The 17,707-nt window shown below is 45.4% G+C and overlaps 1 protein-coding gene across 3 annotated transcripts in view; it reads right to left on the minus strand.

Annotated features, from left to right (window-relative positions):
- The window catches only part of STS (steroid sulfatase), a 137,391-nt gene that overhangs the window by 99,378 nt on the left and 20,306 nt on the right, over nt 1–17,707 (minus strand). Inside the window, exon 2 of one of the 3 annotated variants that reach the window (XM_081809215.1) lies at nt 12,886–12,996. The exons of the other annotated variants lie outside the window; for them this stretch is intronic. Within the exon in view, the coding sequence (XP_081665341.1) occupies nt 12,886–12,887 (2 nt within the window). The 5' untranslated portion in view covers nt 12,888–12,996. The remainder of the gene's footprint in view (nt 1–12,885; nt 12,997–17,707) is intronic. 3 annotated transcript variants of the gene reach the window in all.

Genomic DNA, 17,707 nt, shown 5'->3' on the forward strand with positions numbered 1-17,707 from the left:
GGAAATATCTGTCATGCACTGATTTGTGCAAAGGTCATGATTTTTAACAGGTACGTGTAACCCCGGACCTGCCCCAAGTTATCACATAAATGATTCTTTCCCAAGTTAGAAAATAATTCTTCTCTTATAAGCAAGTTCAGTTGTACATATGGATCCTTCTTCTGCTAAAGCTCCAACTGGGAACACAACGTTGAAATAGCTCAAGCTCTAAATTTTCCTGTCAAGCACTACATCTGTGCTATATGGTGAAACCTTAAATTAGGGTTTGTTTTTTCACCATTATCCACAAGACCCTTTTCTCACATCATTTAGAAAAATTAAAATTTTAAAATTAGTATTTACAAATTCAAGCAATAGGGAAACTGTAAATTCAGTCCTTCCTCTGCCTGAAAGTATAAGGAGAGATTTTCTTGACTGAATCGCTAAAGATAACCAATATTGTGCAACCCTCCACTTGTGAGAACTGCCTTAATCTCTACGGTTTCCATACATCCTGGAAATGCTCGAAGACAATGCCAAGACAATTCACGAAGACAATGGAGTGCAAAGGGGGAGATGAAAACAGTATGCTAGTTGTTTCCTGAATAAAAACGTCATGTCCTGAGCAATGCAGAGAAATCAATCAGCGCCTCTTAAAAATGTGTTTCCTCTACAGGACGGGACAGGTGTAATTTTTAATAGAATTTGTAAGCTCTCAAAATGGATTACAGGAAAAGAATATCAATTTGCTTGCCAAACCTAAACGAGTAAATTATTTTCTCTGATAGCCATGGGGTCTGTGTGATCTATCAAATAATAAGTAAAGTCACAACACAATTTTTCAGCATAACTTGGGTTAGCACTTCCTTCAACTTAGGATATAGTTTTATTGAACACGGAGACACCCATGCCTTTTCTTTACTGCTTCTGGATTAAGCTATTATTATTTTATTATCATTATGAAAAAGCTTTAATTATTGATAAATGGGACAGGATCTTTTTTCTTTTTTTTTTTTTAAGAAAGAGAGGGTTGGGGGAGTGGAAGGGGCAGAGGGAGAGGGAAAGAGAGAATCTTAAGCAGGTTCCATGCTCATCATGGAGCCTGATGAGAGGCTGGACGTGGGGTTCCATCCCACAACCCTGAGCTGAAACCAAGCGTCCGATGCTTAACCGACTGAGCCACCCAGGCTCAATAATTAATAAATGGGACAAGATCTTTTAATCAAAGTAGGAGGACAAAACATTTGAAATGCCCATCATGTAGGTCAGAAATGAGTATCAGCCCTGTCGTATGGCCCAAACAGATACCATAGATGAAAACTGGTAAAATGTGAGGTTTGGAGCCAGGGTAAGCTGGTTCCAGCCTCAGTTTTAATGTATTTCCTGTGTGGCTCTCAGGAAATTTCCTAACCATTTTGAGGCTCAACTTTCTCACTGTCAAATATTGTTGTTGTACAGTTGGGGAGGCAGCCAATGAGAGTTTTTAGGGTAAGGTAGCACATGCATCATCATCAATGGCCTCTACATACCAGTTAAAACTGCAGTAAGGAAATGTTAAGTGTCTACTAACCCAGGTAGATGAAGGCAGACGGAAAGAAGGCAAGAGCAGATGGGTTCCTGGAGCGTGGCAAGCGGACGCTGGAAGGGTCTCTGAGTAAGGAACCAGGAGGGCGTGAAACCCGAGTGCCCGAAGAGGCGGCCGTGGTACTAAAACGGGGTGGGCCACCCTGCCCCACACGGCCAGGGGCCTCCTCCTGCCGGTCCTGATTCTCTGCGTTCCTCTCTGCAGAGGGTGGGCGTTCCCAGACAACAGCTATTGATAGCTGCAGGTCATGGATGTCAAGGCCAGGTCTATGACAAGCAAGATCTATGTAAGCATCCCAATTAGCACACATATTCCCCTCGGCTTTGCACAACCTCCCTGTTCTCTATAAACACAGGCAAAGGACCACAATACAGTTGCAAAGGGTCTCTAACATGAGGGTCAGAGACAAAAGGACCAAAAAAAAAAAAAAATTCTTAAAATCATCAACCAACCAATCCATCAATCAATAAGAAGACAAATAAAAGATGCTTTGAAAAAAGCACATTTAGAGAACAAAACACAAGTTTTGGAAATGCAGCATATGACAGATGAAATAATTCAGCCAGGAACAGTAAGTTGAGGGTATCTCAAAGGAAGATGGAACAAAACACCGAGGTGATTGGTAACAGGGGACAAGATAGGAAACCAGGACATCCTAAGAGGGATCCAACCGGCGGAAAAAAGAAAGAGAAAGCACGTACAGGGATAAAGTACCGAAGCGGTAACACAAGACAGAGTCTCAGACATTAGAAGATGTGAATGTCCATATTGAACTGATGACCACGTGTCCAAAATCCTGAGTGAAGACAGACCCAGAGGAAAAGCCCGTTATCGTCGAATCTTAGGACACAGAGGGCAAAGGAAAGGTCATACGTGCATGTGAAGGGGGGATGCGTGACATCCAGAAACAAAAAGACTCAGAGTGGCTTTAGTGTTTCAAGAGCCATACTGAATGGTATCAGATAATGGTCCCCAAATCCAAAGACAAAATGATTTCCAACCAGGAGTTGCACACTGGCCAAACCATGGGGGCCCCAGCTGTGTGGGCCCAGGAACAGAGTCCGTGCACATAACCAGCACCGACTGTTTGCAACTCAGGCAGCTGGGCTCTACTTCCAAGGAACCTGCCACTTGGTGTAGGGCGAGAGCATTCACTCAATTGCCCGCCTTTCTGAATGTTACACTCTCTTCACCAACATCCCCAAACAACAACTGGGTAGAAATGTCACATTTATCTTGGGGGGGACAGCAAAACATGATTAATAATAATTGCAACAATTAAATCCCCATTCCTTCTCTCTTTTACTGTGAAATTGGGATGCTGGTGCTGAGGCAGCAAAAAACCACTCTTTACTCCCAGCGTAATTCAACCGGACAGAAGCTACCTCCCAGAGCATGGAATTCACCCGTCTTCACTGGGCGAGCCTGCAGGATCACATACTAGCTCAAGACCCTGTTTTATGGGAAAGTGACCCCAAATAGGGTCTTTCTCTTTTCTCTTTCCATGAGGTCTGGGCACCAGACATGTCCAAGCCCAATAGTGTTATCTGCAACAAGATGCACCAGAAACTGCCCTTGAGAAGAATCTGGGGTGGGAAACACTGTGAGCAGCCACAAAGCGGTTCAAAGGAAATAGGCCATTATTACCCACCGGGTTAAAATGGAGATGGATATCATAAGCCCTTGGCTAAGAAAGAAGCAGGAGGGAAGGCAGGGTGGGCGGGAAGACAGGAACAAGCAACATCCTCACTAAAAAAATGTCAAATGACGAACAAGAAACCAACTATAAAACTAACAGAAACATGAAAAATACCCAGTCTCATCAGGAATCGAAAATTAAGATGAACACACAAGGAAAATGCTGCTTGCAACCTACCAAATTTGGTAAATATTAGGTTGTGCTAACACTGTCTCTTGCAAAAGAGGAGGCGTCATGGGGACTCTTGCTCACTGGTCGTGCAAATGCAAACTCGGACAGACTTTCAGGAGCACATTGGACAATCACGTATCTCAACAGTTTCAAAGTCTTGGACCAGCGTTTCCGTTTCTAGGAAATTATCTTTTTTTTTTTTAAACTAGAGAGAGACAGAGATAGTGAGAAAGACCACAAGTGGGGAGGAGAGGGAGAAGTAGGCTCCCAGCTGAGCAGGGAGCCCGATGCGGGGCTCAATCTCAGGACCCTGGGATCACGACCTGAATCTGTGTGTAGAGATACATGTACGTAATTGGAAGGAAAGAGGACATAATTTCATTTATAATCAGTTTTGAAGGCATGGGACGACCAGACGTTTTGACATGGTTTTCAAATAAATTCTTGCATTTATCAAATATTCTACTTATTTTTATAGTCAGAAAAAGAAACTACAGAGTACAACTTAATCATATTGCCTTTGTGCCGAAGGATAAAATGTCACAATTAAATTTACAAAACTGCTCAAATACGATGATTTGCACTAATGAGAATAAAAAGACAATGAACCTGTGCATGCAGTTGGCCTGAAGAGACCCTAATTGAGACGACTTCAGTGTGATGAGTTCTGATTTTTAAATCATGATGTTCCGTCAAAAGCTGTGCAGCTGGTCCTTGTCATGCAGTTGTTAAAAAAAAAAGATTCTCTTTTTAGAGAAATCTTTTTAAGTGCTTATTCTTTTAGCACAAGCACATGGTAAATGCTTAATAAATACTCATTGCTAGAGAATTGAATTAACACAGATTTCTCATCTCTGGAGTTTTTCCCTCGTGGAAGAAAGCTCTGATTATAACAGCGCAGCGTCTCAAGAAGCTAAAGGTCTAAAACCATGGGTCTAAATCCTTGTATCTGAAGCTCTGCAGATTCCTTTCTTTGTTGCAATTTTTTCGATATGTTTAGCTGGAAAAAAAAGAAAACCACCACCAAGGTGTGTGAAGAGGAGAGGGAAAGAGATCAAAGGCACAGACAAAACTGTTTCAGATCGGGGTGGGGACACTGGATTTGAACGGGGGACGTTAAGAACACGACACCAGTGGTCATGACTTCATGGGGTCCGTCCTTGCCCGCAACACCACAAGCCCAGAGTGCGGGGAGGGCTCAAGTTCATGTCTCAAAACTGTTCTCATATTACATCGTGGGTGGGTCCACGGCCCTGCCACCCACACAGCGGGTCGGGAAGCTCTAAATCAGTGTCCCAAGATCAGGGGATCAGGGTGCCAAACCTCCAGGGCAGCGCCCTTGAGCAGCGGGGGACCCCCACAAACACACACAGAAGCCACGGAGGGCCAGCACCTCGCGGGGAGATTGCTCCCCTAGAAGAATGCACTGGAAGAATGGCACGGATGGAGGGGATAGAAGGACATCCTCCCGCAGCACAGCCGGAAGGCAGACCGGATGCAAAGTGACATCCTTCCCAGTACGTGAAGGGGCTGATGTCTACCGTCTGCAGTTACAGTAATGACTCACTGCACCTTAACTCTGCCCCGAAACGTCTCCGGATATGTGCGTGAGAGAGAAAGAGAGAGCGTGAGGGTGTCAATCCCATCGATGAGGCAGGGAAAGCTGAAACATGTCTTCTTCCACATCACATACGCCATAAGCTGATTCAAGATAAGAAAGTCTAGAGTTCCTATATACAACCTCGACATTTCCTGCTAGTCTGACAAAAAGTTCTCTTAAGGGAATGACCTCATACCTCCTGCACGCTTTTCAATATTATGAAGAACACAGATCACAAAAAATGTCACTTAAATACCATTGTCAAATGATTCACAAAAAAACAGGACTGTGGGGACTAATTCAGTTTTTGACATTCCTAATGAAGATGACCTAGAATGATATTTCAAATAAACTAAAGACCAGTATTATTGGAAAAAAAAAAAAGTTCACAAAGTTCTCTGATACTTGAAATGTGAAATAAATCTGAATAGAAAAATCACAAGTGCTTTTAGCTATCAGTATTATGTTCAGAATTATTTTATTATTATTATTTTTTTTATGTTCAGCATTATTAAATGTGCTTAACACACTCCTCTCTGCACTGGGATAGTAATGTCTCCAAAAGCTAAGGATGTGGTGAGGCCATTTCCCATTTTGAGCAAAGAGAAATGTCCCTTAGAGGCAAATGTATTCTGGAGTCCATGTTTTTTCTTTCCCCCTCACAAGAACGAGTCTGATGCTTATTTTTCAAAGCAAAGGACGTACGTAAGTAATCAAGGAAATGACATCTGAGCCACTATTGTAAACATATAAATATACATGAACCGTGCACTTCATCAACCCCCAACCTGAATGAGAGATCTTGAAATACACCAACCTGACAGACAACTGAAATCAGCTCGCTCCCCATTCATGCTGTAGGAAATGTTACATAATTAAACATGCTCCACAAATCCCCTCAGGCGCTGGAAACAGACTGTAAACATCTAAGGACCCCCCCACAGACTAAAGTACGGTTATAAAAACGTAGAACTCAGGGGATGCCTGGGTGGATCAGTCGGTGAAGAGTCTGCCTTCAGCTCAGGTCACGGTCCCGGGGTCCTGGGATCGAGCCCCGCATCGGGCTCCCTGCTCAGCAGGGACCCTGCTTCTCTCTCTTCCTCTATCTATCTATCTCTCTTTCTCAAATAAATAAGTAAAAATGTTTTAAAAATTTTTTAAAAAATGTAGAATTCAAAGAAAGAATGCACATCTTAAATTACAAAAGAAGGATATTAGGAAAACATGATATTCGATGGTAAATTTCCATCTTGTCGTCAAATCCAGAGTTGATTTTAATAAAATACAGATATAAAGCAGCACAGGAGTATAGTATAGATTTAATAAAGAGATCTAAAGTATCACTGCAGAACAGGTTTCCATAGTATTATGCTAACCACTCATCATCAACTGATTATTGTTTTAAAATTAGAAGGCTATCAATCTAATTACAGGCATTTTATTACTGTCTCCTGACATCTTATACGAATATGAAAGTGTGGTATGGATTATTTCCTGACTTCAAATAATCTCGTATTTCATACCTGGAACTACATGGTCGTTGACTATCTTTGTACAGAACTCACTCTTTAAATGAAAAGTTTACTAATAGAAGCTTTTTAAAGGAAAAAGAATCCTAATCCGTACAACACCCCACACGTAGTGTAGATGAAGGGACTGTCTTTCTTCTTCGATATTGTCAGCTATAGGACGAAAGCACGTGCGGTGGAATGTGGTAGAAAATTCAGGGACCTGATTTTAATATGTTGTTTCTGTGTATAAAGAAAAAAGAAGGGCGCCTGGGTGGCTCAGTTGGTTAAGCAACTGCCTTCGGCTCAGGTCATGAGCCTGGAGTCCCGGGATCGAGTCCCGCATCGGGCTCCCTGCTCGGCAGGGAGTCTGCTTCTCCCTCTGACCCTCCTCCCTCTCCTGCTCTCTGTCTCTCATTCTCCCTCTCTCAAATAAATAAATAAAATCTTTAAAAAAAAAAAAAAAAAAAAAAAAAGCACATGCTTCTTCCAGGAATGAGATGCTTTGTCTCCTGTAAGGAACCCGCACAGGTTAATTGGAGATCATCTTTAACGAGGGCCAGCCTCCCTCATATTTGGCGAAGACACAGCTCGAGGCACCCCAGAGTTAAAGACCGTTCTCTACACTGGGGTACGTGAGAGGCCAAATTGTATCAGAAAAGGTGATTTTTTTTTCTTTTTTGCAAATAACCTTATTTGACTAAAATCCAAGGAACGTAATTTACCATTAATAAAACATTGGAAGTATTTTTTTTCATTCATGCGTTCAGCACTCATTTATTACACAGCTACAAGGCTCTCTGTGCTGTTGGAACATCGTAGGGAGCACTGTGTGTTTCCTGCTCCCAGAGAGCATGCAGTAGGTCTGCAAAGACAGAGGTGACTCAAAGCATCAGGACTGGACCGATGATCCCATCCGCGACAGAATAACACTCCACACGGGGCACGAGTGTCGGGAGCGGGGAGAGGGCCTCACCTAGCTGGAGGCCTCGAGCCAGGAGAAGTCTGCTGGTGGGGGAGCCCCCGGGGGGCGGGGTGGAAGAGCGCCTGGCCAGTGGGAGAGCTTTATAATGCAATGTGTCTGCAGGGGCAGAGACTGCAAGGGGGCCACGGTTGGGAGGAGTCCCACAGTGGAGCTCCTCCCAGCCCTGGTTCCAGAATTCCATCTCCTTTCCAACGGGGAGCCACTGGAGAGCCCCAACGGGGCCAGACAGAGCATCACGCCTGGGTTTTGAGAAAATGCGGTCTGGCTGCTGGTAGATGAACATAGTCCATTAGGTCCCTGATGTGTTACACACACGTCCCTGGAGGACAGCTCAGCCCAAGGCATGCTTGGACGCAGCAGGATGGATGGACAGATGTATGGGTGGACAGACAAGGGGCCCGTGGGAACAATGCAAACAGTGGCTGATCTTTTTGCATGAGAACCCTCCGCATCTAAACGTCCTGTCTTCCAGCGTAACATATGTCTCTGCTGTTGTTCTCAGTCCCCATGGCTGGACGGTCTTGCTGCTCACCGAACCGTGGCTAAGACCCAGCTGAGACCACGGGTAGACCCACCTCATCTTTATCTCAACCATCACAAACACAGGTCAGCATCCGTGGTCCTCAGTTATAAAACAGGGCGGACAGACAAATCAGGAGTAGCCACTGAGTTTACTCATAGCATCTTCCGCCCACAGGAAAGTCCAACATACATGAAACACAGAGTTGCTTTGCTAGACGTGGGTGGGACCAACTTGGACCACGCCCCCCAGGCCTGACGAGGCTCCCAGAGGAGCCTTCCTTACGCTTCCAACGGGAACAGTGCACCACGCACGGCCTATGGGACCAAGCGTCCTACATGTTTTCAGTAGAATGGATGTCACGGTCGCAAACTAAGTGCTTGGCTCGAGTGTGACTGTAGATGCCTTCCTAAAATGGAATGCTTTATTCCTTACCTGCGTTTTTTTTTTTTTTTTTAATGGACAATAAAATTATTGCTCTAAATTCTGAAGCCAGACTGTGCCTGTCAAAAGAAGCAAGACAGGCTTTGATAGTCCTGCTCTGATGCAAACACCCACAGACCCAGGGCACCTGAGCTCAGCCTGCTTCGGCAAACCACGCATCCTGGTATGCATCTTGAGTCAGCTCCCGTGACGGTATTCCACCGTGATCAAGCTCTCCTGGGGACCCTCTCAGGGAAAAGGAAGCAGGAGTTGGGTAAGTTTGCAAGGTGGCCCAGGGATTACCAACAACACGTTGTGAATGCACCTCTTGACAAGAACCCACTAAGCACTCGATACCACGTAAACAAGCCACATGGAAAAGCGAGATGACGGGGCCTACGGTTGTTCTGCAAACATCACCCAACAAAGGACAATAACACTCCGTACATATTTTGCCCAATACTTATTTTTGCAAACTTCCAAACTCGCGAAACAGTTGAAAAGAAAAGCGAACTCAAGTATAGTCCTTCACTTAGGTTTACGGATTGCTTACATTTTGCAATGGTTGCTTGCTTTCTGTCTCTCCACACGTATACACATGCATATACACACCTGTATGTCCACACATACCTTTTTTCTGTATCAGAAGAAAGGATGAGAAATGTATTTGTATTTGTGTATCATGATGTTTCATGGATACCTGCAGAGATCAAAAGCGTGACCCTCTAAAGAGTTGGGCGTGGGTCTCCCAGAATAAGGACATTCCCTCCAAACCACGACTCCTTAATACTAACCGTGCAGACAAACAATGCAATATCAGTCAACTCACCGTCCACACAGCCCCCAAATAACTCTGCCTCCGGGTTCCTTTTTCCCCTGTTCCACATTCGGGGACCGCTGTTCTGTTCCTTCATTTTTCTAAATCTGGAATAGTCCCTGACTTTCTTTTCCATCCCATGACCTGACTATTTTGGAAGAATCCAGGTCAACCTTCTCTTACTATGTGCTACATTCTGGATTCGTCGATTCACTTCCTCATGAACAGATTCCAGTGGAAGGCTTTCGGCAGGGACATTACACTCATGATTTCATGTTCTTGTCACCTCCCATCAGGACGCACGTGACACCAAGGTGCCCCACTGTCAACGACATCACTCGGTCAACTGTACAATCTGCAGACTGCTTTATTTTCTCTCACCATGTATCTGATCATGAGCCTCCTCTCATTCACTTTCTCAGACACACACAAAACAGTTAACCATAATTTTCCTGGTTGGCATGATCTTGACCCCCGAACGTGCTTATTAGCATGGGTATTTGCTGCCACAAAATATCCTTACTAAGGATTTACAGTCTCCTGGAAACATCTTTTCATTGTCACCAAAGGATTAAAAAATTACTCTGCTAGTATATATTTAAGCAGAGTAAATCAAGAGACCGCGGGCAGGCCTTGCCAAATAACATGAAGTCTCATAAAAAGGAAATTTTTGTTTGTTTGTTTCATAAGAAAACTTTAATTGCACTAAGTTTTTTTTTTTTTGGAGGGGAAAAAAAGAGAAATATCAGAGATAAAAGTATTTTCTTGATTATCATCAATCCACTTAAGGAGAGGGGAAAAGTGTAATATGCTGTATTCAAGAACCCTGAATTTTAAATTGTGAGGTACATTCAAATATCCCATGAGGATGGCTTTATGCTGATGAGATATAATGGATATTGTTATTAGATATTTAGGCACAGATATTTTAGTCCCCACTGAAAGACTCCCACTTTGCATCAGAACATTAAGAAAGAATAATGAATGCTGTATTAGTTTATCATGAATTAATCATGAGCCTTTTCAGCTGCATACTTTTAAGTAGCTACTGGGTCTGTCAATTTTTTTTCTCAGCTCTTCTAGCTGGGTCCAAAGAATGTCAATGTCCCCTCTAGACTAAAATCACACACACACACACACACACACACACACACACACAGGATTCAAAATATTTCCCTGCAAAATGTACAGTTGTTTTCTAGAGGAATAGAAATAAAACTCTACTTAGCAGGTGCTTACGGCTTAGAAAGCTATGTCAGAACTCAAAGCCAGTTCCTGCACTAATGATAAGTTTAGAAAATAAATTATTCTTTAAAACCCCCCAAAAATTTGTTTCTGAGACAGAGAAAAGGAACGAACGAGTCTTTTAAGGAACAAATTACAGAAATCACAATAGAAAATGGATCTGTTAAGCTGCTAAGCATTAAGAATGAATACAAGCCAAGACTTTAAGCCTCCACAGACGTTTCCTCTAGTAGGAGAATCCTCTGCTGTGTGGTTTCAATTTAATAGGGAAAAAAAAATCCTAAAAGGTCTTTCTCTTTTTGTTCACTTTAATTCTTATTCTAATGCAGATCCCTGAAAGTAAAAGACCACTGAATATATTACAGGAAGAAAGAGAAGATTAAGCGAGCAAGCAGGGTTTATGCAGCTCTGCACTGTTGAGGTTCGGGGCTGGGTGGATCTCTGCGGGGGGACTGGGCTGTGCAGGGTGCTGAGCAGCACCCCTAGCCTCCACCCACCAGATGCCAGCAGCAAAGCTCCCCCAAAGTCATGAGACCAAAAATGCCTCCATACTGGCAAGAGTCCCATCCCCGAGGGCAAAATCGCCCTGATGGAGAACTGCCTGCCTGCCATCGGCAATGCAAGCATCCAGACTGGAGTTTTAGAGATCCTTAAATCTCCCTGCCTGCCACTCTCCCTCCAGGGCCTATCGACCTGGGTGCCAGGAGCATCCTGGTAATCAGCATCATTGCCCCCCAACAACATCATCCTTCACCTTTCAGTCACACTAGGAACCTGTCCTTTGCACCCCCGTTTTACAAGAGGGAATGTGGACACCGAGAGCTTAATCCGCTTCCTGAGACATGAGGTCAGCGGGCGGAGAGCTGGGATCCATATCCCAGTATCTCTGAGCCCATGACATGGTTCCGTCTTCCGGAGCCTTCCCCACCGACGGGAACCCATATCTTCTCTGAAAGCATCTCTGTGCCCATTTCTCTGAGCCCGCTGACACAGGGGACGGTGACCTGCTCTGAACACCCAACAGTGCCCACCTTGACATCTTGATGGCAGAAGAAGCTGCCCTGTCCCTCCTCACTCACCTCCACCAGGGGAGGAGCTCCTCTGGCAGGAAGGGAGCAGTCCTGTCCCTCCTCACTCACCTCCACCAGGAGAGGAGCTCCTCCTGCAGGAAGGGAGCAGTCCTGTCCCTCCTCACTCACCTCCACCAGGAGAGGAGCTCCTCCTGCAGGAAGGGAGCTGTCCTGTCCCTCCATGCTCACCTCCACCAGGGGGAGGAGCTCCTCCTACAGGAAGGGAGCTGCCCTGTCCCTCCTCACTCACCTCCACCAGGGGGAGGAGCTCCTCCTGCAGGAATGGAGCTGCCCTGTCCCTCCTCACTCACCTCCACCAGGGAGAGGAGCTCCTCCTGCAGCAAGGGAGCTGCCCTGTCCCTCCTCACTCACCTTCACCAGGCGAGGAGCTCCTCCTGCAGGAAGGGAGCTGCCTGTCCCTCCTCACTCACCTCCACCAGGGGAGGAGCTCCTCCTGCAGGAAGGGAGCTGCCCTGTCCCTCCTCACTCACCTCCACCAGGGGAGGAGCTCCTCCTGCAGGAAGGGAGCAGTCCTGTCCCTCCTCACTCACCTCCACCAGGGGGAGGAGCTCCTCCTGCAGGGAGGGAGCTGCCCTGTCCCTCCATGCTCACCTCCACCAGGGGAGGAGCTCCTCCTGCAGGAAGGGAGCTGTCCTATCCCTCCTTGCTCACCTCCACTGGAGGAGGCACTCCTACAGGAATTGAGCTGTCCTGTACCTCACTCACCTCCACTAAAGGAGGCACTCCTTCTGCAGGAAGGGAGCTGCCCTGTCCCTCCATGCTCACCTCCACCAGGGGGAGGAGCTCCTCCTGCAGAAAGGAATCATCTGTCCCTCAAGCATCGGAAGCAGAAAAGCAGTTGAGATCAACCAGGAGAACCATGAGCAGAACCCTCCCCACCACTAGTTTGCAGGCTGGGCGATTCACCTAGAGTCACCTCAAAGGTCTAGGAAATGCCTTCAACCATTTATAAACTCTGCACCCCATAGTGCTCACGTTCCCCACACATATACCACATGCTCCTGCAATCAGATCATGCACACTGCCCTCCTCCATGGTAGTGCCTTTGTCTAGAAAGCACGTGTGCCCCCTACAGATGCTCCCCTTGGCAAACATGACCTTCCATGGGACGTTCACCTTGTCCCTGCAATGCCGGATCTTGCACAACATTTTCATGCTCACCAGGTACTCAGATGTGACTTAAACAGCGGTCACGGGGAGGCACACACTTTGTCAACAATGAAACGTAGTGAAGGGACTACATGGGCGCTTCCTATACTCACATGGGTGCCAACTAAAGATCGTCTTGGACGGTTGACTTCAGAGATGTTAGCTTCCGGAGACCACCATGTGCGGGCTCTCAGCAGACACGAACGAGGGGCACTGGACTCATCCTGTGAATTCGTTCGAAGGAAGAAGAGTCAGACGCTGCCCGAGCACAGACTGAAATCCTCCAGTGCAACAAGCTCTTTCTTGCCTCGAGGATCTCTCCTCCTGCATGTCTCTTCTTTCCACTCGCTGCCTAACCCCTGCTTACCTACGGGTCTCGACAGACTCGCCACCACCTCAGAGAAGCCCCCCTGGTTACCAATACCAAGCAAATATATCCCTCCCAGCTGACTATCCTAGCACCTTGTTTCCCCTCGATACCATTGATCACTCTGTGCAATAATCTATTTAGGGGGTTTCTTCTTACTTGCTATCTGTCCTTCCCACGGGCTCAAAGGATCAAGGGGGGGGCGGGCCATGTGTCTGCCACAGCAAGCTCTCAATAAATATTTTCTGACTAGAGCTGGGCTTGCAAACGCTGGCTTGTAGGACTGTCCCCTCTGTGTTTTTATAGCCCAGGAAGAATGTTTCTCACATGTTTAAATGGTTGAGAAAAGAATACTTGGCGGCACATGAAGAGTATATGAGATTGATATTTCAGTGTCCACAAAGAAAGTGCGAGAACACAGCCACATCCGTTCGCTCCCTTATCATCTGTGGTGGCGTCCACACGACATGGTCGGACGTGACTAGCTGCACAAGAGATTGGCTGCAAAGCTCGAAATATTGACTGTCGGACCCTTTACGTGAAAAGTTTTTCAGCCTCTGGAATAGAGTCCTACAGGTGAGTTCGGCTTTGAATCTACTCAAGAATATATATATTTAGGGACACCTGAGTGGCTCAGTTGTTAAGCATCTGCCTTCGGCTCAGGTCATGATCCCAGGGTCCTGGGATCGAGCCCCACATCGGGCTCCCTGCTCAGCGGGGAGCCTGCTTCTCCCTCTCCCTCTGTTGCTCCCCTGGCTCATGCTCTCTCTCTCTCTTTCTCTCTGACAAACAAAATCTTAAAAAAAAAAGTATACATATTTTTAGTTGTTCACATTTACACAAAACTAGCATATGCCTTGAAACAATTAACCTATAAATCTATTGTTCATGCTTTAAAATATGAAGCATAGTCCCACTTGTTAAGTCATATTCACAAGAGAATACCACACTGGAGAAAAATTACTATTCTGTAGATTTTCATAAACAGGGATCTTGCTTTATTGAAGTTAAGCTTCCAGCAACAAATTCTTAGGTTCAGTCAGTGTCCCAGAAATGTTATTTCCCACACCTCTCCCCCCGCCCCCCAACAGATGGCATTTGAAACTGCAATCAATCTTCCAGCATGGCATTTCATGTCGGATTCTGGTGGAAATGAAATGCTGTGCTGTCAACATTGATCCTTGACCTCCCACTGCCGGGATGACAGAACCACCAGCCATGGTCATCTCTTCTGCCCACTCACCATGACATTATCGGGCAAGACTAAGATCGTATGGACGTGGATTTGAACAACTGGGTGACTCCCCCTTGCAAGGAAGCAGAGATCCAAATCATCATTTTCCTTTCTCTTGTTCCACCCCTTTTATTTACAGAAAATAGATTTTAAGGTATCAGCATGGAAACGCTTTGACCCATATTGGATACTTTGTGCTCACGACCCCTGGTGACTGATGAAGAAGAAGAAACAGGTCTGAGGAGATTAAGTCACAATGCCTACCACAGCGGTATTACTGCAAGAAACCCCACCTGCCGAAGGAAAATAGCACAGGAAAATCTAAAGGCCCATGCTCAAAGGACGGTTTTCAAAACATAGCGGCATTGTTCTCACTCAGTGGTGATTCTGCCCCACACGGGTCATTAGCAATGTCTAGAGACATTTCCGGTTCTCACGGCTGGTCAGGGACTACTGGCATCTAGTGGGTAGAGACCAGAGATGCCCTTAAATATCCTATGATGCACAAGACAGTCCCCCAGCATAGAGAATCATCCACCCGGCCTTCCACCATGAAGGAGGAGTTGGTCTCAAATGTCAGCAGCATCAAGGTTTAGAAACTATGCACTAGGGTACGAGTCCAATAATCACTAAAGTGGGTGTGATCACAGAGGTAGGAAAAGAAGCTGGGAGGGGAGATACAGGTCATGTCCAGTTTGTTCCAATGATCACACACAGCAACAATGTTCGTATCAATGAGGCCTCCACTATTATAATGGTAAGTGATGTGAAAGTAAGTCTCTCTAGACACAATTTATAATCCAAGTTATAGTCACAGAACAAGAACACTGGAGACCAAGAGGTTATGTCTGCTTTATTATCAGGAACCCATACAGTGATGAGTTGGCGAATTTGCAAATCGTAAGCATGCTTCATTACCCCTTCCTGTCTCCATTTATCTGTAATCATTGTACCTGTCATTTACTTGCTCATCTGTCCATCACTCTCCTGCCCCTGTCAATTCAGTTGTAGAAGGCTACAAACCACAACAGGGATCTAAGAATGGAGTCAGCAACCACCTCCACCCCCTGCCTTGATTTTGAGATGCAAAAAGCCCTTGAAATCAGAAAATTTTTGTAAACTCCAAGTTGTACTTGGCAGCAAAACCCCACCTGAACTGTGTGGACATATCAGGTTGTTATCTTAACCTGTCAGTCTCTGCTGCTGGCTGGTACCATGCTGCTTTGTTGTGACATCAGGCTTACCTGCGCTGGGAAAACGTCAAAAAGAGTTCAAGACACCCCATGAGTAGCAGTGAGAGGAAGGAGAGAAAGCACCTGTCACTAGCGGTAGCCGAGAAGTGTGGTCCTCAAAGATCTCTGGTTGTGCTGTGTCTCGGAAGGAGGTAGGAAGAGAAAGACGGTAAAGAAATGGAAAGGCAGGTTGCTGAAATCTGGCTGACTGGCTTGCCATTGGATGGCCAATCCTCCCAGTCTGTCCAGGACTGAGGGGTCCCAGTGTTCAAACTGAGATATCCCTGGGCAAACGTGGATGAGCTGACCAGCCTACTTACTTGTAAAGGTTGGCAGAATACAGAAGTAACGACCGCAAGCCAAGTGTGAATACTCAGAAGATTGACTGAAGGAGTTTAAGAAGCTAATGGAAACCCACGGGGAAAACCATCTTCTGAACATGAAGAAGTGGAATATGCTGTTGAGGAATTTGCAAGAAGAGCCTTGGTGGATGCCACAGCACGTGTCCTGACATCAAGTGAGGACAGAGGTCACCTTCCTTGCCAGCTGCTGGTTGTGTTGGTAACCGATGGCTCTCCGCCAAGTGGGTCTTTGGAAACTGCTCTCAGCCAGAGAGACTTGCCTTTCCCAAGGTGATGCCACCCCCCCACACCCTCAAGGTAACCATGGCTGGGTCCCAAAGGTGTACCCACCTTGCTTCAAAGTGAGAGAACTCTGAGAGTCATACAAGCTCCAGAGCTCCCTGTGACAGAGGCTGAGATCTTTATTACAAGGGCATGACAATCCAACTTCTCCCTCTGCCTCATCCTCCTTACAAGTGCGGATCCTAAGAACTCACACCACCACCACCACCACCAAAACCCTCCTTTTCCCAGAATTTCCTGGGACTGAACATAAGACAAGGGCTGATAAGAGCTTTAATCTTGAATATGCATACAAGATGTATATGGGTGAAACAGCCCCATCTTCCCACTAAGCTATAATCCTAGGCAATCCCTCCAAAAACAATGGGAGAGAGGTCTTCAAGCTCAGCTTGACGGTCCCTAGGTGTGTCAATGCCTCAGGCAAAGGCAAGATAGAGCACTCATTGATTAGAAAAACCAACAGCCAAGATGACTGTAATGTGAAATCAACTTACTGATTCATCAACAGGCAAAAAAGGACTTTCCAGAGAATATTTTCTGAGTAATCCAAGACCCAGCATACCAATAACAAACAAGCTGGGCTAGGAGTAAACCATGAAATAGTAGAGTTTCTGGTGTTCCCGCTCACATACTTCTTCTGAAATGTAATGCTTTAGGTACTTATTTGCTCTTTAATGTGAAATCTATGATATGGCCTTTTGACCAAGGAATTTTGCATTCTAGGAAGAGCAAGAAAGCTAACCAAAACTGAGATAATCAATACACTTGATAGAGAATTTAAAGTAATGGTCATAAAGATACTCCCTGGACTTGAGAAAAGAGTAGAGTATCTTGGTAGAACCCTCAACGATGAGATAGAAAACATAAAAAAAAATCAGAGATGAAGAACTTAATAACTGAAATTAGAAATACACTAGAGGAAATAAATAGTAGACTAGAGGAAGCAAAAGAATGAATCAGTGAGCTGGTGGATGGAGTAATGGAAAGCAATCAAGCTGAGCGAGAGAAAAATAATAATAATAAATGAAAACAGACTAAGGGAACTCAGCAACTCCATCAAGTGTAATAACATTTGCATTATAGGGACCCCAGAAGGAGAAGACAGAAAGAAGGGGGCAGAGAATGTATCTGAAGAAGCAATTAGCTGAAAACGTCTCTAATCTGGGCAAGGAAACAAATCCAGATCCAGGAGGCACCGAGATTACCCAAAAAGATCAACCCAAGGATGTCCAAACCAAGATACAAAGTAATTAAAATGGCAAAAATAGTGATAAAGAGAGAATTTTAAAAGCAGCAAGAGAAAACAGATACCTACAAGGAGAACCCCATAAAACTGGCAGTGGATTTTTCAGCAGAAACTCTGCAGGCCAGAAGAGAGTGGCATGATATATTCAAAGTGATGAAAAGAAAAAAACCTGCAGCCAAGAATACTCTGTCCAGCAAGGCTGTCATTCAGAA

The sequence above is a fragment of the Leptonychotes weddellii genome, chromosome X (genome assembly GCF_054177405.1).
Source record: "Leptonychotes weddellii isolate Sample4059 chromosome X, ASM5417740v2, whole genome shotgun sequence".
In the NCBI taxonomy this organism is placed as follows: Eukaryota; Metazoa; Chordata; class Mammalia; order Carnivora; family Phocidae; genus Leptonychotes; species Leptonychotes weddellii.